The sequence below is a fragment of the Vidua macroura genome, chromosome 5 (assembly GCF_024509145.1).
Source record: "Vidua macroura isolate BioBank_ID:100142 chromosome 5, ASM2450914v1, whole genome shotgun sequence".
In the NCBI taxonomy this organism is placed as follows: Eukaryota; Metazoa; Chordata; class Aves; order Passeriformes; family Viduidae; genus Vidua; species Vidua macroura.
In genome coordinates, this window is record NC_071575.1 from 11,981,552 (window position 1) to 12,003,300 (window position 21,749).

The following is a 21,749-nucleotide window of genomic DNA, read 5'->3' on the forward strand; positions in this document are numbered from 1 at the left end:
ATTTCCAGAATTCAAACACTGCAAAAAGACCTTACTTTTCAAGAAATGTACCAGAAAGATTTGTCTAAATGTACTTAAAAACACAAAACACTTTGTATTGGGTTCCATCTGTATGGGGTTACTATTAGATGAAAATGTCCCAGAATATCATTACTATCTCTTTATGTATTATTTGCTTGGCACATGACACTTAAACAACTCATTTTGTCCTATGAAATGAATAAGCTGGTGTTTTACAAATTATTTAAGAACCACAAAGTATCTTCTGTAGCAGAGTAGCAATGTAACAATCCACAATAAAAGTATTTTGTAGTACTTATTAAATTTAACTAGGCATAGTCAACTGAATTTTGTACAGCAAGAGACATCTTAACCTACTCAATGGATGAAAAAAAAATTTAAAATTCTCCTCTATGTTTTTTTCCAATTGAAAAAATATTTCATTTTATTCATGGTGTGATTGTATTATTTACATTTTCTGAGTGTTAAAACATGTCTAAATGACATTTTTAAAAGGATATTTTCATTTGGGAAAAAAAAAAGGAGAATAGTCACTTTAAATTATAATTTATACATTAAATTACCTCCTCCAGTGATCTGCAGGTTGCCCTAATTTCCACGATTGTTTGAATTTGTTCCTGAATCTTTCTTAAAGCCAACTCAAGTTGTTGTGGGATTGGCAAACTAGGGTCTGGAACTGAGCCTGTAGCCTCTTCAAACTGCACAGAAAGATTGATATTCATGTAATCTGACAGCTCTGAAAAACATGCTTATGTGTCTACTTTTAGTGCATGTACCTTTAAAGCTGTGCGAAGTATTTCAGTTTGTTGATGATCATACTGGTCTAACTGGCGCTGCAGCTCTACTTCTCTCTGGTCCCAAGCCATTTGCCTTTCTTCATGAAACTGTAACAAATGTTTGATAGAAGTAGTTTATTTATTGAAGGCAATGGGAATTTTATAGACAACTTCAACTGAAAAAATAGTTACCAAAAAGTAAAACACACAAACCAGCTCTTAAAAAGGATTATGAAACCAAGATATAAACACCTGTGTTAAAAAGTTATTAGAAAATCACTTAGTAAAATTAGGAATAGTGTATTTTTTCAATAGCATGCAGGCATACATACCTTGTTCTGCTGTACAATTTCTTCTTCCAGGTTACTGATTGTACATTCATATTCAGAAATTATATTACGCAAATACTTCACCTCTTCCTTCTGCTTGACTAATTCTCTACTAAGTTTAAGTTCCTGCAGATGGAGTTCCTCCATTTTCATGTGCCACACAATTACCTTGCAATGGATAACACACAGTATATTAGAATTTACCACAGGCCAACTAGATGCAGCTTCACTCTGGCTTTGAGGCAGGATGGAACTTCTCAAACTAACTGGAAGACACATCACATGTTCTGCCTTTTTAAGCTTCTTCACTTGAGAGAGGAAGCATGATAAGAGTATGAAACTGCAAGGGGAATGACTGATAAGTGCAGAAGCCAACTGGAGAGTCAACAGGTTTCCCTTACACTGACAAAAGTGCATTGCAAACAATTTTCAAATTATTCAAATTATAGCTTATGTATCTGTCCAGACTGAACAAAAAAAGTATGCAAGAACTTTGGTTTGTATTTTCTAAAAGAGCAAGAGATTTCAAAACTATTAAAAACTGTATATATTCCAAAAAATACACATGTACTAAGGATAACAGACATACTTATGTCAAAATGCTCTAGAAAAATATTCAAAAACTGACTTAAAACTAAAACATGCCCAGAACATTACAAGCATTGCTTACATGCAGACAACTTTAGTCACAATGGATACAATCATATTATCTAACATAGAGTGATCTAAAAGAGAAGTGAGAAAGCATTCTTAAGATTTCAGGGAGACATTGCTTATGGTTGCAAAATATGCTTAAGCAGAATTACATGAGCATAGTAACATTTCTAACTATGCTGTCTAATTACTACCCCGGGATTTTTTTTAAAAAAGACATGGATCTGGAGTGAAGATTTCACTGCAAGCTCATGGAACAAAACTTCAGAATGCTACTCTGTATTTAATTTAATTTATTTCACTATTTAATTAGATTCATAAATTAATTCAATTTAATATAACTGCATTTATAGTTAGCATCTAGTTCCTATGTGCCTTACTGGGAACAAAAGAAGATAATTAGTACATATAACTGCACTGCCTTTTACAGAAAACAAAATATGATAGCTGTCATATTCTAACAGTATATTTTGAATCAGTAAATTTTATATTAAAACATATATTTAGAAAACAAGCTGAACTGAAATTTAATTTGAATGCAGATCAGATAAGCAAAGCTATTCAAAGCTATAAAATCACAAACCTTTTGAGCTCCTCTTGTATCCTTCAATGCACTTAATAATTCTTCTAAACCTTTCAGTTTCAGCTCCAGCTCTAATGCTCTGTTTTCTGCATTTCTACGCTCCTGCTGGGCATGCTGAACTTCTTCCAAGATCTTCAGTTTGTCATTCTGTAGCTGAATCATTGTTTTAGAGAATTTTTCTTGCTGTGCTAAAGGCAGAGCACCACTAAACTGCCGCCGCAAAGACTGAACCGTCTGTTGTAGATGTTTGGCTCTATTTCTTCCTTCAAGTCGGGCAAAATATAAGGCTTGATCTCTCTCATCAAGCTTCTGCTCCAAACGTTGATTATGGATCTCCATCTTCTGTAGTTTCAACTTAAACTTTTCCAATTTGTCTACAGCAACAGATTCACTACCTTGAAGGGCTACGATATCTTGATGCAGTTTTGCAATAATTGCTTTTTCATCTGACTGTGCCTAAGAACCAAATTGATAGAACAAATTTATTTTTCATTTTAACACAGAATATGTTAACGCAGTTTATATATAAATATAAACAAGCTATTTTTAAATATATATGTATTATATATTGCATGTATTTTATTCCACGGAGAAGAGTAAGAATCAGCCTCTAAAAGGCTTTTAATTTTTCCACTGTTGTTTCTACAGCCATGTTGTATTCCTCTGGGAAATGTTTTTTTTCCCCCTCCAGTGTAAGAGCCCGTCTGAAGCCCCTCATTTTCCATTCTGCCTTCCAATTGCCACGAGAAAGAATCCCTTCCCCCACTGCAGCTCCAGCTTAGAACAGGACACAGCGCAGGTGGAACCACTGAACCATCATGCTGGCTGTTCCAAACAAGGCCTGGCAAGAACTTGGCAAGGAGTTGGCAAGGACTTGGCAAAGACCTGACACGGACCCAGCACGGGACAGCCTGATGCTCGGCCTGCTTCTAATCTCCGTTCTTAAGCCAAATGAACTTTTGGGGTGACTCCCGTGGTCCTTCATTGAAGACCCTTCATCTGCCTTGTTACCACTGTGACAAACAAAGAATGAGAACCCTCCTCCCAAGGACTGAGACTGAGACCCCTACTACAGGGAGGAGGGGAAATTGGTGGTCTGACCACTAATGACATGACCTGTTTCCCTTCAGTAATTTCAATGGACTTATTCTTCATTGTATTCGTCTTGCTTTGGTGGTTTCTGTGGACTCACCTGTTCCCTCGTGGCGATTACAATGGACTTTCATTGTTACACTTGTTCCCCCCTCTTTCCTCTGTGGACTATAACTGGACCCCCGAGTCGACCAGAACTTCGGAGACTTCCCCGACACGACAGACGGATCCCCATCGTCCGGACCACTGAGGATCTCGCCTGTGTTGGTAGCTATTCCCATACCCCTCTTTCTCTCTCTCTCTCTCTCTATCCTTTTATCTCCTTTCTGATCCCCACTATCGCATTTACTGTTTTGGCCCCTAATAAAGGTGCATTTGTTGTGATTAACTGATAGTCCCTTGTTGTTTGCCTTTTTTGCACTTTTGGGATCGGTGAAAAGAACCATCACGACACCCCGCAATAAGCGGATCATGACACCCAGAGACCCCTGTAGCTGTAACCATGTTAGTTTAATCCTTCCTTCCTTTCTTGACCTAATTGGCTGAGAGCCAATTATTTTTTCCTGAGCAGGAGTCCAGATAAGGCCCTGTTCTTCCTTGTTCGCCCTCTTTCCCTCTTTCTCCCCTGGAATAAACGTCTTGGACTACATTGGGGGTTAGAGCTTCTTTTGGAATCTTTTGCCTTGGCCCTGAAATATTCCCCCCCAAAGCCCTCTCAGATCTGGGCTAGTCTAGTAACTCTGGGGGGCTGCGGGGGTAATTATTTCACAGCCACATTATAGAAGTACACCTTTTCAGATACTGATCTTAAAAATAAATGGTTTCTTTCCAAAATGCCAGAAACTGAGGAAGAAATATGTACCTAAACTTAAATAATATGGTAATGTAAAAGCTGACATAAGTGTTAGATTTAAGGTTTCAAACCTTTCTATGATGTGAAACCAAATTCCAATTAATTGTTTTAGCTAATAAGAAAACAAAATAGTAAACCTATCACAAATATTCAATATTTACAAGTAATTTCTCACTTTGTAAAAAACGATCAGACTTTCCTCACCATGAGTCTTTTCCTTGACCATGAACTATTAATGATACAGGAATTAATATAATGTAAACAACATGAAAAAAGGTCAGGATCTTTAACAGTTGCACAGCTAGAAATGGAATAAACGGAGAAGGGAATAATTTATGTAATGCAGAACTTTTGAAAGGGTATGGGTACTATAAGGACTAGCTTGCTAAGATTCTTCTGAAATACTTTTGCAGTTTTCTAATTAATTTCAAAATTACTTCATTTCTTCTCACTCCAGGGAAAAAAGAATCCAAATTGAAGTTTTAATAAAGGCTGAATTTTACCTGATAATCTAAAATTTGCCTTCTAAGATATTCCACTTCTTTATCTCTGTATCGCTGGCGTGCCTCCAGAGCTTCAACTTGTATTTGTGCTACATCAGAGAGTTCTCTTAACCTTGCAGGGAAAACAAGAGTATTGTGTCACTTGAAACCAGTGAATAACCTATTAAGTTTTTCTACATAGAAAATACTAAGAAAAGATACTTAGTATGTTTCCTCATATCAAAACATTTGGATTTCATTCTTCTAGCACACTCTTCTCTACTACTTAGAGTTCTGTTTAAGAAAATTCTTCTGTATTGCCTCTCAACTTTTTCACAGGACATTTTCCTATACATTATACAAAAGTTTGCTAGCAGTAACCTACTCCAGGAAAATAATGCCATGGATGTTTTAACTGACCTAAGCATCTCTGTCCTCTATTTCTCTCTTACTTCAGGATATAAATATTCAACATTTTCTAAATGCTCAAAACATTTCATTCTCAATTCCCTTCTCTGCTTCCCCAAATCTAATAACTTATTTGCAGTGCCAAAAACCTCTGCAAGTATCCCTATAGATTTTGCTGGTTTAGGCATATAACAGGATTACATTAATTACTCAAAGACAAATGTTCATACCAACATATCTAAAAAGCTCAGTTTTCCTATTTCTGCAAAGGTAATCTCTTCTAAGTAAATGGAAAAACTCCCTCCTACTGTACCTTAATGTTTGAGATATCAGTCTGTCAAAGAAAGAACTGTTTTCCAATTAGTTCTATGAGATTTTCATACACAGAATGGGGATTGTGACACAGAAACAAAATCAACCTTAATTAGTGTAAAAATACTATTATAAGTATCTAATTACACACTTACCCTATCTATCCCAGCCAGCACTTAATTCTTAGTTCAAATTAAAATGAAACAAATTGCATTCTTTATAGTCAGGAATTGAATGCTTCATTTTCAATGCCAAACTTGGCATGTATATATGCCCAAAAATCAGGCATTGAAAATTGGATGTTAGTGATACACAAGTAGTGCATTATGTAAGACTAGTATGCCTGAATTTTCACATATTTCTCAACATATTGAATTCAAAATTTGTAACTTCAAGACTTACTTTGATACTTCAATCTTGAGCTCCATCTCACGCTTCTCTAGGTCCATAATTTGTCGTCTATCTGCATCACTTACTGCCTTACTTACACTCTTTGACAGTTCATCCCTTAATTCCTGTTCCACTTTCTGAGCCTCAAGATTGATTTTGGTGAGCTTAAAAACATAAAACCAGAAACAAACAAACAAAATGGTGTCCTAAGCACATAACTGCTCAAACTCTGCAATGAAATAGCAGCATCAAAAGTATTTTTTCTTTTTCAGTCATTACAAAACAATTTTTTCTTTTTCAGTCATTACAAAACACAGTTGAGCTGCGATGAGGTTGTGTTCAAAAACCAGTTTCCCTTACTGTCTGCTTAAACATCTTTTTGTTTGCAGGATTCCATGCCCATAGGAATGGATACACAGTTTGGCACAGAAAAGGATTCTAAACTAAACACAATTTTTATTAGTGAATTTTCTTAAAACCATTACTGGAATAACTTGCTCCTAAACCAAAATGAAAAACAAAAACAAATTTAAAAAACAGACTTTAAACACTTAGAGAAATGAACAGTATAACATATTTATATACTACCTTTTATATTGGCATTCGTAACACAAATAGAGGTTATAAGTTCCAAGACTGCCAATAATATTATTCTTTTATTCCTTCTTAAAAAAAACTTTCTTAATTAAATTATAGTCTTTCAAGCAGCCTGATTTTTCAAGTTGATTATCAAATACTAAGTAACCAATATTTCAAGTCAAACCAAAAAGCATTAAAATAAATAATCTATCTAAATCCTAACACAGAGAAGCCCCAGAACTTCATTAGTACATACAGTTGTGGCCCATTATTCTGATGGATACCACTTCTGATACCACTTCTTAATAAAATAACTGATTTCCTAAACAAAAAGAAGTGCAGAGTATCCTCATGTATCTAGAAAACTAAAAGTAGAATGCTGAAGTTGATTTATGACTTAAAAAGATATCTAGTAGACTTCCAGTTATCAGTTCTTAAACTGGTATTACTTACAGCTTTCATTAATTACATCCCCACAATCTTGTCATCTCTTTCTCAAACAAAAAAAAGCAAGTGCGCCAGATAAGGAGGTACTGACAATAGAAGTATATGAAACAGAAAATGTATGTCCTAGAACTACAGAAATGGGGCAAAAAAGGGATACAGAGGTACTAGTAAGAAAGAATGGCATGTGGAGTTCATCAACTCAGAAGGAAGACCATCAGACCTAAAGTAGAAAGGTACCACAAGACAAATAATATATGCAAAAGAATATGAAAAATGTGACCTAGGGTGCACCACCTAAAGCATTTCTTAGAGAATAAAAGAACCCATCCCAATTTCTTATAGAAATAAAATAACCCATCCCATCAGAAAAGGCTTTCGCAATCCTGTGCTGAAAATCTTTATACACTCTCAGTTACTCCATCCCCCAGATTAAATCAAATCAAAACTATGTAACAAACATTACTAAAACAACAGAGAAACAGGGAGTCACACAAGAGCAATCTAAAATAGACTACACTCTAGCAAAGGACAAGGAGTGGAAATGAATACAATCTATCAGCATTCCTACCAGTTACTCTCTTTCTGCCCTTGTGCTTAAATTATAGACCAGTAATGTCACAAGAACAAATCTGTACAATTCCTATAAATAAATTTATTGTAGAAACTACAACAAAGTCTCCTGCTAGTAAAAAATAAGTATATATAAAAAGTTAAAAAATTAATAGTGCTGCCAAAAAAAAAACCTAACAAGTTTAAGAGTGATAGAACAGGAATATCAAGGTTCATCAGCTTCAATGGCACATGACTTCTATTTCTGTACTATAAACAATGCGTGGCATAGGACATAGCCAGTCCGTAACCGAATCACAACACTATGATTTGCACAAGGGATGTGAAGTCCTAACCTTTTTTTGCATAATTGGTAATTATAAGGAAAAAATTATAATAAAAAGAGATCATATGGATTAGACAAAAGAAATAACAAGTTTGGAACAGAATTTTTTTCCTTGCAGTCTGCTGACAAAACTAGGAAACTATCTGCAAAGATGCTCATCATGCGTTTTACTAAATAAACTTTTTAAAATAAACTACTAATAAATTAATTAGTTCTATTTTTACCAATATCATCCCTATGCAAAATTGCAGCTCTTAAAGGCTGCAAAACTATTTTTTGCATCATAAGCTTATTTATACACTTATTTATTGACACAAATTGATATTATTGATATAAATAATTTTTGAAAAGCTCAAAAATATGTTTTTAAGATGTATCAAAGTAAGTTGTTAAATCTCAGCACATTTACCTCAGCAAATTTTGTTTCCAATTCAAAATTACGTTCTTCTATTTGCTTTACAGCGCTCCTTAAGTGCTCATACATTTGTTGCGAATGCTCTGCTCTCTGTCTTTCATTTAGCTCCTTCATTTCCAACATTGTGATTTTCTTAGAAATGGACAAAATCTCAGTGTTGGTTATTGCTTTTGTGGCTTTGTCCATGGCATTGTCATCCCCTACATGAAAAAACATTTAAATTAAGGAATACACAAACTGATTCCAGCATGAAAATTATTTCCACCACAAAACCAAACATGAGTTTTGCTTTATCTGTGTCTAGTAAACTTTATCATAATATCTGTGCATCTGGATGCACGGTTTTCTTGCCTTACTACATGTTTGAAAAGTATGCAACTCGAATAAAATACTACTATCAATTACAAATGCATGTATTTGCAACCATGGTTATTGAGACTGATAGCTATTTTCAATGTAGCCTTTCACCTTATGCTTAATACAACTGGTAAACCTTCAGGAAATTTAATTTAAAATTTGTAAAAGAAACAGGGCTGAATAATGGGAATGAAATCTATACAAAGGAACCCCACCTATTAAGAAATAATACTTTGTTACAATGCATGAAACCGGCAAAATGAAATTACTTTCTTGACAACCTCTGCAACACTATGACTGACAAACAAGTTAGAACATATTAAGAAAAGAAAATTCAGGTGATGTTCCATTAAAAGCTTTTAACCCAAGAAAGTCAAAGTGGAAGAGTTCCATGAGAAAAATACTGAACTTGCTTCTAGTCAAATGAAATTTACAAACAAAAAAAAATCAGCACAAAAATGGACATCATTACTGAAAGACATAAAATAGTTATGGGGTTTTTTTTTTCATTATTTTAAGAAACATCAATTTTAAAATATTTTAAAGTATTACTTTTATACAGGATATACCATTTGGTAGTTAATGTTGCAATGTAACTTTCATACTTGCCCAGTTTAGTCATCTGTTCCCAAGCTTGTTCTACAGTGTGAAGTTTTTCTTTTGTGATCTCCAATTCCTTATTCAATGAAGCTATCTGTTCTTTCAAGGATTCATTCTCACGCTGTATGACAGAAAAGTTGCAACATAACAGAAAACTATTTCATTGTAACAGATTTCATGTTTAGAATCTACAAAATCTTTCAGAGTAACAGACTTTACCTGTGTGTGACCCATAACCTACATATATGGCAACAGAAGAGTGTATGTTTGTAAAGTGTAGATGATTGTGAAGTGTAACAATGTTAGTCTTCCTCCTCTGTATCTTACTGTCACAGCTAGTAATACTGTGAATATTTGTTACCAGCAACTGTGATTCCTACAGCAGCTGGAATTAGATGAGAAAATCTTTCCTTGCATACTGAGCAATTCATTAACAGTGGGAAAGAAATACCTCTGGAGGATTACTTCATCCCACAAAGAATATTTCATCTTGCACATAAATACCTCTTTGAGACAGATCACATTTCTTTTAGTTCTTTTAGGCATCTAATATGATGCCAAATGTTACTTTTGTAAATGTTCTTTCACTCCTCCAAATAGAAATACAAATTTCCACATTAACCAATAAAACTAACTGAATACTTCATAGTAATTTTCAATTTTAGTTTTCTAGACACGTTTTTAGTTGATACATTATTCTCTAGCTCTATGAAGTTGCTGAGATAGGCAATACAAGTTTCCATACACACAAAATTCCATAAAATAGACATAGGAGTTCTTCATTCTTTACCACTCATGAGAAGTGGGAGGTAGTAACATATCTTTGAAGCCAACTTCACAGTTCTTGAGAAGAAACTCCCTTCTACTTCAGAATAAAAGTTTAATGGGAAGAGTTAAATATTTGCAGTACCTACAATATTTTGCAAGCACATTGTGAACAATCTTTGGCTTCTCTTATGGAAGTAAAATTCCAAAGCTTTACTCTTTTTGGAATTAAACATTTCATTCCTGTGAAAGCTGGGAATTAGTAAGAGCACATACTTTGAGAGAAAGCTTTGAAAGTGTTTACATTCATTCTACTTTCCTTATGACCTCCAAAACTGAAGATGATAGCAAATATTCCTCCTGCCAGCCTTGTTTTAGTAATCAAAGAACTAAAAATAATTCCTGAGAGAATATATCCAAAGCTTAGTTTAAAGAGCAAAACAAACAAACAAAAAAACAAAGAACCAAAATGAAATGCTTTTCTGTCTGCCCATTTCTTCCCTTAGAGTTAAAATGTATCACAAACATTACCTGCATGTGTTCCATGTTTGTTGTCCGTTGCACAAGCAAATTATCTTTTTGTAACATCTCTCTATATTTAGCAGTTAATGCATTGTACTGCTTATTGGCCACTTCTAGCTCAGACAATGGCACACTACCATCCAGCATTTTTTGCAAAGCTGCAATCTTAAAGCAAGCCATTTCCTATGAAAATAATCAACAAAATAGGTTAATATAGTCACCTAGAATTTTAAATATAAAATTACTCCACTTAAAAAAAATAATAATACAGTGCTTTAGAAACTAATATTTTTCTAAATAACTGTTCATCTTTGAAAATCACCTGCAATAAACATTAACAAAACTTCTCTGATATTCCAACTCTCTGGGTAATTTTATCAATAGTTGCCTCTCAAGGCACAGTCAAAACATATCTTATAAAATTAATACAGGGCCTAGCAACCTGCAAGACCAAAACATAAGATTTGGTTTCATATGATGATCACAGAATCACAGAATGGTTTGGTTTGGAAGGGCACCTTGAAGATCATCTAGTTCCAAACCACCTTGCCATGGGCAGGGATACCTTCCACAGGACTAGGTTGTTCAGAGCCCCATCCAACCTGGCCCCATCCAACATGCCCCAGGGATGAGGCATTCACAAATTCTCTGGGCAACCTTGCCAGTGCCTCACCACCCTCATAGCTAAGAATTTCTTCCTAATATCCAATCTAAATCTACTTTTTTTCAGTTTGAAGCTGCCCCCCTTGACCTGTCACCATATACCATTGTCAAAAGTCTCTTCTATATATCTCTTGCAGGCTCCCTCCAGATACTGGAAGGCCAGATCTAGGTCACCACAGAGGCTTGCTCATTTCCAGTCTGAATTCTCTCAGCCTTTCCTCATAGTAGTCTCAGTGCTTTGGATGCAGCCCAGGACACGTTTGGCTTTCTGAGCTGGGAGTGCCATGGCTGGGTGATGTCCAGCCTCTCACCCACCTGCAGCCCCAAGTCCTTCTCAGCAGGGTTGCTCTCCATCTGTTCATTCCCCAGCCTGGATTGGTACCAGGGGTTGCCCTGACCCAGGTGCAGCACCTTGCCCTTGGTCTTGTTAAACCATATGAGATTGCCATGGGCCCACTTACTGAGCTTGTCCAGGTCGCAGTACTTATATAAATACAAAGAATATTTCTACAAGATTTGTAACAGCAACTAGAAAGCTTTTGTAAAATCCATTCAAGAAACTAGTAATAACTCCATTTAAAAACAACGGTATTTCTTTTCCTGTAAAAATAAAAATGTGTGCTATTACTGCTGTAAACTATACCTTGAATCGTTGCAAGTTTCCAATTTTCCCTGTAACTGCAGTCTCCATATGTGTTATTTCACCCTTTAGTTTATCATTTTCTTTTCTGAGATGCTGCCCCATTTCAAGTAGAGTGGTACACTGCCTTGTTAGTGATTTTTCATTAACTCGTAAAACAGTTATTTTTCTATTATTTTCTGCAAGTACTTTCTTTGTTTCATCAGGATCCATCTGAAGTGCATCGAGTAAATTCTGTAAAACATTTTTTTAACAAGACCCTTGTATATAAACATGGTAAAGCACAACTACATACACAAGATTTCTTGTTTATTTTTTAATCTAGGTGGAAAAATTCCATTAATTTGTATGAAATAATTTCTTTTTGCTAATAAAATATATACAGACACTCAACATATGCTCAAACATACAGTATTCTAAGAAAAAGATGAATCTTCAAAACCAGTAGCTAAGTACATATGACCGACTAACTGGAATTTTAATTAATGCTGACACTTCCAAAATTTAGTACAAGAATGGCTCTCTGGAACAAGAATGGTACTCACTGTCATCAGTCTTCCCATTTATACTAGAATAAAAAAAAATGCATTGGAACAATTTTCTAAACAAAATAGAAGTGCTGTGGTTCCAAACAAACTCTAATAACCTCCTACTTTGAAGACCAAACCCATACTTGTAAAGTAACCACAGGATCCCTTGTATATATTCATATACGTTAACAGTGATATATAATAAGATGCAACTGAAAGTAATAATTCTTAGTGTAAACTAATGTGTTTTCCAAGGGCTTGTTTGCGTGCTCCTCCTCCCAGTCAAACAGCCTGGGTAACAACTGCTGTTCAGAGAGCAGTGTGAGTGTAAATAGTGTGTGTGAACAGAATACCCAAGACTGCCTTAGAAGGCATTTGCTCAAAACTGATAGTGTTGAAGAGAAAGGTCACCATTAACCAGATTGAAGAGTAACCATAAAATTACAGACTTCAAATAAAGAAGTTGTCAGCTTGAAAACTGGCATAAAAAAAGCATAAAAACTTCTAACAGCAGGGGCAGAAAGGGTTATAATGCAGCACTCATAACCTAGTTCAGCTTCAGAAGCCTCTTCACTGTCCCTGCATCTTCTACACATTTGTGAGCGACTCTTTCCTGCTGGACACCAGACCACAGCACTCCAGATAACGGTCTGGGGGTACTAAGTGCAACAATTAGGGACCCACACCTCATCAGGTGTGTGATGTGACCTCTTGGGGTGGTTTCTCCCCAGATCAGCAGAATGCAGGAAGGCCAACAGGCACGCAACACTGGAGCACCTCCACGCATACACAGCACCCTGGGACACACACAAGAGGTGTGTGTACACATTTTCCCTATCTAACAAACTAGAGTAGTCTATTAAAACCTCTGTTCTATGTCCTAAAATCTTTTTGAAAAATGAAAGTAACAAAATTACTTACAGAATATGCCTTTATTTTCGTAGCATCCTCTTCTTTTTGCTCTTCAAGTTTTTTCATTTCCTTTTTAATATTTTCTGATTCTTTTTGCCAGCTTTCCTTTTGACTAAAGCAGTAACAAATATTTATTTATTATAATGAAAGACCTGATGATTTTTAAAATTGTAACTTCAACAGCAATTCTGCAATATTGCAAACCAAGGTACTTACTTTTAACAGTAATATAATTTGAAAAGCACATGATAAATTGCAGATGGATTACTGAAAACAATATCCTCTGTTTAGCCTACAGCTGGTTAAATGATGAAAATAATTATTTTGTGTCTTATTTGTTCTTCAAATGTATATTACAGATGCTTAAAGGACATAACTTCCCACCCTTGTTTTGTTATTTCGGTGCAAACCACACCCCAAACATAAAAAGATTCAGCTTATTCAGCTTCACTTTGGCCTGAACTACTCTCCTCTATTGATTTTTGTTTATTTATTTGGAAAAAAAAAACTATGATCTTTCATACATGTCTAATAAGGAAGTTCCTATAGATTATATGGCATAGTTTAGGATAATTTAAAAAATGGTTCATCAAGGGTATTTTAGAAGTGGTATTTTCTCTTCAACGAGGCATCCAAGTTTCTTAAATAATGGAATAAAATGGAGGAGAATTAAAGAAAATTCTTTGAAAGTGACTTTAATGGGATGCCAAGTCAAAGAATTTCTTCCTGTAACTTCAATCTGTACCAGGTTTAGAGAAGGAATCTGGAATCATCATTTTATCCAAGTCATTGGAGATATCTCACCTAGTAGTAAATGAGGCAGTATATTACAGCCTTCAATAAAAAAAATTTCTCTTTAATGCCTAAAAAAGAGATAACATTGTCTGGGAATCTTAATTGATCTGAAGAACAAACTGAAGTTTCTGAAACGTTAAATCCTTATTCCAGAAGCCATCCAGGTGGCTGTTCATTCCAATCCAGAGAGTATTCAACTAATAATTTGTTAACTGAAAAATCTAAATTACCCTATTCATCCCTATCTTCCCAACAGATGAAAACACTTTTAAAATTTTTTGACCATAAGAATAATTTTATGGAATTTAGGTTCACTGAAGCATCTAAAAGAACTAGGAGTCTATAAGAAAACCAACCACAAAATCCCAACCACCTGAAATTTTCAGAGATCTCTGACTGTATTTAGACAGCAGTTTGCTTTTTTCCCCTCCCCTCCTCTCTGCTCCCAAAAACCTATTAGAACCCATACTTGAAAGCAAGAGAAAATGAGGCTAAAGAGTCCACATACCAGGTTCTAGTAAAATGGAAGTTATCAGATACAGAAAGCACAATAAAATCCTCATGATAAAACATGCAAAATGAGAAGAGTCCAGCAGAAGACAGTTTTGTAGGAGTTTTTTGAATCTTTACAGGACTAAAGAAAATGTATGGAGTCCATATCCAAACATGGCAGCACTTATGACATTAACCAAAGAACTACTTCAACACAACAGCAAATCTTGTTTCAAGACTGTTAAATATTTAGATAATTGAAGTTTCATAATTCAGAAAAGAGTGCAGTACCTTTGATATTCTTTATACAGCAAGCCTTGTTGATGACGAATTACTGCAAATTTTCGCTTGTAGTCCTCCACTGCATCTTCTAATTGTTTAAGTAACTTTTCTTTGTTTTCCAGCTCCTAATTATTATTTTCCAAATAAAAATACAGAATTAATGTAGGTTTTAAACATGAAATTAGCAATTTAATCAAAATGGCAGTCCTTTGTGTTTTCATGATAGATGCTGCTATGTGAACTATGAATATGAAGTATGCATTTTCTTTAGAAGCAACAGATGAAAAAAATCCAATGAGCTTCAGCATTCACATTAATCAGTGTGAAAGAGAGCACAATTGCACTGCAGGTTTCAGCCCTCAAAGTTCAAAACACTATGACCAGTAGCTATCTCACAAAGAATACTAACCGAATGTCTAACTGGCAAGTGGCATTTTCTTCTCATTTTCTCAAACACTCTTCTACTTTATAAGCACACAGAGTTGAATTTTTTTTTCATTAGAAAATGTCAAAGACAGAAAAAGATAAATTAACAATAATAAAAAGGTAACTTTTTTTTTTACTCTAATTCTGAAATAGTTCTTCCTTACTATATGCCAGTTTGCTATGCTTCCCATGGGAATCATTGGAATTGGTTTCAATGTATTTATGCCTTTATTTACAATTGTTGATGTATTTTTGACAAATAACAGAATGAAAAGTCATATAGTAAATTAATAGAGACCTTGGCTCTATAGGGAAAAACTGTTCAAGTAGGATTTGCACATGCAGACTCAGGTGTGGACTCCAGAGAGCAGTAAGAGAGAAGTTCTCATAGAAAAAGTGTAACCGTAGAAGTAGAGGGAAGAGTGGGCAAATATTTAGATTAAAATTCAGATTTAAAACAAAAAAATCTGAATTGCTGTCCAAAATTTAGTTAGCTATTACCTTTCAGGCTTACAGCACAGCAAAATACTTAATAGCTTTAAATTACAGACTATCCCAAAGAGTTCAGTAGATATTAGAACACCAAAATAATTTTGGAGACATCTCTCATGTCCATACATGGCATTCTACTGAACTTGAAAGGAATTAGATACATGTTGCAAATACTCTTTATTTCAAGGAATATGTGAGTTACCTGTGTAAGATGTATTAAATATTCGTTCAGAGAATTAATTGTATTAACACTTGAAGGAGCCATTCCTTCTGGAAGATTCACTGTTTGGAAGACAATATTGGCACTTTCTGACTGATGTAGTAAGCAAATTTCATTTTTCATTTGTTCAATCTAAAGACAGGATACAAAACTCTCATAAAGAAGTAGCTCTTGCTATTAGATTAAAAAAAAAGATGAAAAATATATTGCTATATCAGTTGTTATTAACAACCTAATAATTTTCACTTATATTCTAAAATACTCTAATACTCCTTAAAATATCCTTTTAAAAATGCTATGATTTCATAAATCAATAAATGCATAATAAATTCATCTAAATTTATCAAATTACCCCAGCAATCAGAGCAACTACACATATCATCCCAGTTTTATTCCCAATTGTTTAAAACAAAGTGCATTCCTACTCCTTTAGTAAGATTAAGTTTTGGTAAGAATTATTGCAGTGGTTATTTGACAGTTTTTTCTAAACAAATCTTTGTCTTTTCATTTAATTTAATTTGAAATCTCTCTGGTTCTCTAACGGTACCTAAACCACTATTTTAGAGTATTATATTTATCACCAAAGCTGTGGTAAAAGGCAAATTTAAACTTAGCTTCTTGTAAGATAATATTTCATTCATCATTCCTTCCCTGGAAGAACCATTCTATAGAATAAATTGTACAACTTAAAACAACATAAAGGACTTTAAAGAACGACTCATCATTTCAAACACTTAATTTCTGTTACATATTTATAAATAAAAAATGTAAGACTCCTGGCTTTTTTGAAGACATAGATCTGTAAGCTTTTTTGGACACAATTCTCCCCAGAAAACAGGCATGCTTGGTGTTTAATATGATGGAATATTGCAAGGATAAAGTAACATTAAGAAGAGTAAGATCTGAAGATAAAAAGAACAAATTAGTAGGTCCATTACATAAATTTCAGTACGATTTGTACAATGACACTGTTCACATAAGCTGAATTCAGATCGTGTGGATTGCTCTAAATTATCAGAACAGCCACTTTTGAAGTAGAAGAAAAATTATATTAAATAAATTATATACCTTTTCATTGGCACTTGCCAGCTGATTAGACAAACTTGTTGCCTCCTTCTGAGTCTCTTTTAGCTCCTGTCTCAGTTCTTCATTTCGTCCTGTAAGCTGGTCAACCTGGGCTTTCAAGTGCACACTAGCATCAAAGATCCCCTCTGAATTCTTTGACTCCATTGCCTAATGCAGTAAACAGTTAATTAACATAACAAAGAAAAAATGTAGAAAAGCTTTAATTTTTTCAGAGTAAACTGTAGCCCTCAAGTTTAGACTACATGAAATTAGCAAAAAGCATGACATTTTATCCCTGTAAATCCTACAAAGCTAAATAATAATTTAGAAGGCAAGCTTACATGAACTAAGCGATCCAGACTAGGGATTATTAAGGCTGTTTCTCCTCCCTTGTTACTGGAATCCTTCTGCATTTCCTTGATGGCTTGCAATATTTCTTTCATTCCTTGTTCAAGTTGTTTATTCTCTTCTGATAACTCTTTTACTGTAATAAAAGTTGTAAATCTGTTAAAAAGCACTGAAAAAATGATTTAAGGCTTCCTAGGACATTTCATCATGATACTTGTTGATTTGACAAATTAAAAAAATGTTCATGTTACATATACATAGGCATAAGCAATTACGAAATTAAAATCAAGAGCTGCTAGGAATATCTGGGAGATGTATCTTAGGGATTAAATATCAAAAAAAAAAAAAAATTAAACGCTTCATGGGACAAAACTGACTTCACCGAACCTTCCAGTCTTCAATGTGTACTTCACTTTAAACTTCTTTAGTAGTCTGTCTGACTTTTACCAGCTCAGAAACATGGCTGTGTTGGAAATGTCTGGGTGTAACAATGAGGTATCTAGGAATTGCCTGAATTCCTTCTCCAGAATGAGAAAAAAGGAGCATTTAAATTATGTGGCTGTCAAGGACCCTCAAGACTCCTACCACCTGCAGTTTCTCAATGAAATTCCAATTTCCAGCACAAAATGAGAAGTCTGAAAACTAAAAACAACGCAACAAACCTGTCAGGACATTCTCTGCATTCAAACAATGCGGCTAATCATCCTAAACACCCAGGAGTGAACTGCAAAAACCTAAGTAGTTTCACCAGGTCTATTTAGAAAGTTCAAAAAGAATTTTAAGAATTCACATTTTCTGAGGAAAAAAATTAAGCTTCCTATCCAGAGAAATTAGAATTACTTTTATTTCTGAGCTTTCAAACAGTGCACTTCAGCTAAAATAGATATATATGTAAGCAGCAAGTGGCTCTAATTCCCCAATAGTTCCTTTCAGCCAGAAAAGTCCTACAACTACACAAGCTGTATATTGTTACAAGTGGGATTACTCACACACGTAAAGCCCTTACTAGGTCTGAATCAAGAAGGAAAAACACGAGAGATAATATTTTAATCTATTTAGTGTGAATAATGTATGTTTCATGTACTATCACTGGTTTGGTAACAGCATATATGTATATTTACACATAGATACAAGGATATACACTAATATAAACACAAGATTTTTTTTACAAGTCAGTTATTTATGATCACAATTATAGAAACAGAACAATTAAATAAGCAAACTATCTACAGGTACTTGATAATGTTCCCTAGTTTTAAAACAGGTTGCAACTTACATTTAGATTGAAATTTGGCCATTACTGTCCTGTTCTTCTCCAAATCTCTCTCTCTCTCACGTAATTCAGTTGCAAGATATTCATTCTGAAGAAAAAAAACAAAGTTTCTCCTAGATAAAAAAATATGCAGAATCTAATTTTAGCAGTTTAATATTTTAGTCCCAGACTTTTTCAAATTTGAAATAGGCATTCATGACAATTTCCTCGTCCACATACTGATTACTTGCCTGAAGAGGAACAGAATTCACTGGAATTCTGGATTCACTGGAATAGTTACATGAGGTGTATCCCATATAACACTGTCCGTAGCAAAATATGTACTCTTGGGTCATGCAGCCGCTGGAATAGTGGTCTGGTACAAACCAGAAGTCTGTGGGGCTTTAGAAGTTGTAGCTCTAGTGATATGAAAACACCAAGAGCTTCAAAATTACACTTGTGTTTAACTAGTTGCCGCTCTATCACATAGGCTTACAACCTAAATGAACCAAAAAAGTATTTGTTTTTTTCCAAGTGATCTGAATTCTCATGCATGCCACATGCTTTTCTAAGAAGATTTCCCACAGCCTTTCTGTTTTCAGCTATATTTTTCTTTGTCTTCAGAATTTCAGCTGGTGCTAGTCTATCTGCAAGTGTGTTTCTCCATTCCACATTACATGAGCTGCTAGGATGTACTTACAAAAAATATAGACTATTCACTTGTCAAAATAGGTGCATTTTAATTTTTGAAAGAGAAATACAAGAAATGTTCATAAACTTGCTTTATGAACCTACCTTTGCTTCTACTTCAGCAATGTCATGTCTGTTCAAGAAATCCAGCTTCCTCGTATTCTTTTCCTTCTCTTCAGTAAAGCTATCAGTCATCTGCATATTATCAGCATCCAATCCTAAGTGCAAGTAGGTGTAAAATCGATAAATTATTAGGAAATTTTAACTGGTCTTCAATCAAAAGAATACACTCCATTTATCATACCTGAGTTCTGGTTTTCTACCTTTCCATCTGAGCATTATGGTACCACGAGCGGCATGGAATTGAAATTTTTAAAAATTTGAAACACATGAATTAAGTATATTTACTGGAAATTTTGGGGACACACCTATTGCAAGGCAATGACAGAAGGCTCACTGATGCATTACAACTCATCACAACTCAAGAAGATACTGGGCTATAAGATCAGGAAATCCAAAACCACTCACCTCTTCCTACAGATTCAATGCAATGTATTAAGCCTTTTAATTTAAACAAATGAGTAAATATAGCACATCTACATTAACTATAAACAGAATTTTTATGCTTAAGTAAAAACAGAATGTTTTTGAAAGGACAGTTTATATTAAAAACATCCTACCTATCGTTGCAACTCTTCTTCCTTTCTCCTGAGTCAACTTACGAATGTGTTTTTTCAGTTCAATTCTTTCCTCTTCTAGTCTTTCAATCTGCATATTATTATTCACAGATCAGTATTCCATTTTGTTCAAATACATTTTTATTATGTAGCTCTTACACAAAAATAGGATTTATCACTTACCTCTTGCAAAAGGATCTGGTTTTCAGCTCTATATTGCTGCTGCTTCAATGCTTTGCTGTTTCTGAATTCATTTAAATCAATCATTGTCTTTGGCTCAAGACCTAAAACAAAATATATCACAGTATATATAATATACAATTTATTAATATATATTAATATATTATAATATATCATTTATTAAGGAGGAACATTAATGTTAGTTAATGCAGTTAATTTATGTAAGAACATAACTAGAGAAGTAGAGTTTAAAAAATAATTTGTTGATAGTTGATTGTATTTCCAATAACTATAAAAATATGTAACTACCTATATAACATAAACACACATCTTATACTTAAATCTCAGTATACTTTGTATACCTCAGTTACTCAAAACCCAAAATGAAATAAAGTGGCACCTAAAATTAAATTTATTTACATTTGAATTATTTTATTTAAAAATAAGTCTATCTGAAGTTTTCTCTGTGTGTTTCATCTACCATTACAACTTCAGAATAATATGGTTTCCAAATATCATATTATGAAGTTTCTTAGGCAGTGCATGATTGAAGAGGAATCAAAAACAAAAAAGAGTAGAGAACCTATTCTTCTACTTTCTTTGGTGAAAGGAACCTGTAAGTCAAGTTCATTCATGCAGTTTGTCCAAATTAATTAAAACTACTTGGAAATATTAGCAGAATAAACAAATTATTTCCAGTGACTTGGTGTAGTAAAAAATTTCCACTACAGAATCCTATTTCAATTTTTATACAACACATACTTGAACTAGATACAGCATACCTAAGCGTGCTCTGAGTTCTTCATTTTCATCAAGAAAGTCATTTATTTTAAGTTCAAGTTTATTGACTTCTTTAATTAATGACTCAATCTCATGTTCTCGTATTTTGACTTGCTTTCTTAAATCTTTGATTTCAGCAACAGCTTCTTCCAAACCATATATTCCCTGTAAAAACCCCACACAGGAAGTAAGAACAAAACAACCAATAGAAGACTTACTAAAATAGATCATGAATCTATCTTTCATCATTACACAGACAAGAAAAAATGTTTTTCATCCTCTATCACTCTTCTGCACTATGCTTAGTGAAAAAAGTTACTGAATAAAAAGCAGATCCTATAAACCTGTCCTTGACCACAGAGGAGCCTGCATATTTCAAAAGTGAGTCCTCCAACTACACGATCCTTTGAAGAATTGTATCTTGAGCACTCAATTACTGTTCAATAGGGAAGGGAAGAAGGAAGGGGAAGGGCATCAAAGTAATTTATTTAGTTTTTAATCAGAATAATTAAATAAATATGGGAAGACAAAACAAGCTCCTAAAAATATGATTAATACCCTCTCCACTCTGACAAACTGTTTACCAGTTCATAGTCTCTCATTCTTTTCAAAGTCTCAACAAGCTCTTTGTCTTTGTCTCTAGCATGTGCTTCTGCCAATTCTGCTGATTTCTCAGCTTCCATAGTTCTCTCTTCTAGCATTTTTAACTTTTCTTGCATATCCCCAATTTGGTTCTGCTGAGCAAGAGATGAGTGACCTGGAAAGAAAAACCTTGATGTTTACAATTCAACTAGGAATTCTTAGTATCTGCCATCAGTCAAGACA

General features: G+C 34.2%; 1 protein-coding gene across 7 annotated transcripts in view; it reads right to left on the minus strand.

The window, feature by feature from the left end:
• Positions 1-21,749, minus strand: part of CEP290 (centrosomal protein 290) — a 49,747-nt gene that overhangs the window by 19,067 nt on the left and 8,931 nt on the right. For 6 of the 7 annotated variants that reach the window (XM_053977195.1, XM_053977200.1, XM_053977197.1 and 3 more), the window contains exons 14-34: positions 21,509-21,681; positions 20,927-21,089; positions 20,148-20,248; positions 19,968-20,055; positions 19,393-19,505; positions 18,622-18,706; positions 17,339-17,481; positions 17,001-17,165; positions 15,915-16,064; positions 14,804-14,919; positions 13,235-13,337; positions 11,787-12,017; positions 10,490-10,663; positions 9,203-9,314; positions 8,231-8,436; positions 5,913-6,064; positions 4,812-4,923; positions 2,364-2,819; positions 1,130-1,294; positions 798-905; positions 585-719 (exon numbers count right to left, since the gene is read on the minus strand). In XM_053977195.1, the coding sequence (XP_053833170.1) occupies positions 585-719; positions 798-905; positions 1,130-1,294; positions 2,364-2,819; positions 4,812-4,923; positions 5,913-6,064; positions 8,231-8,436; positions 9,203-9,314; positions 10,490-10,663; positions 11,787-12,017; positions 13,235-13,337; positions 14,804-14,919; positions 15,915-16,064; positions 17,001-17,165; positions 17,339-17,481; positions 18,622-18,706; positions 19,393-19,505; positions 19,968-20,055; positions 20,148-20,248; positions 20,927-21,089; positions 21,509-21,681 (3,251 nt within the window). The remainder of the gene's footprint in view (positions 1-584; positions 720-797; positions 906-1,129; positions 1,295-2,363; positions 2,820-4,811; positions 4,924-5,912; positions 6,065-8,230; positions 8,437-9,202; positions 9,315-10,489; positions 10,664-11,786; positions 12,018-13,234; positions 13,338-14,803; positions 14,920-15,914; positions 16,065-17,000; positions 17,166-17,338; positions 17,482-18,621; positions 18,707-19,392; positions 19,506-19,967; positions 20,056-20,147; positions 20,249-20,926; positions 21,090-21,508; positions 21,682-21,749) is intronic. The other variant, XM_053977196.1, reaches the window with a different exon arrangement.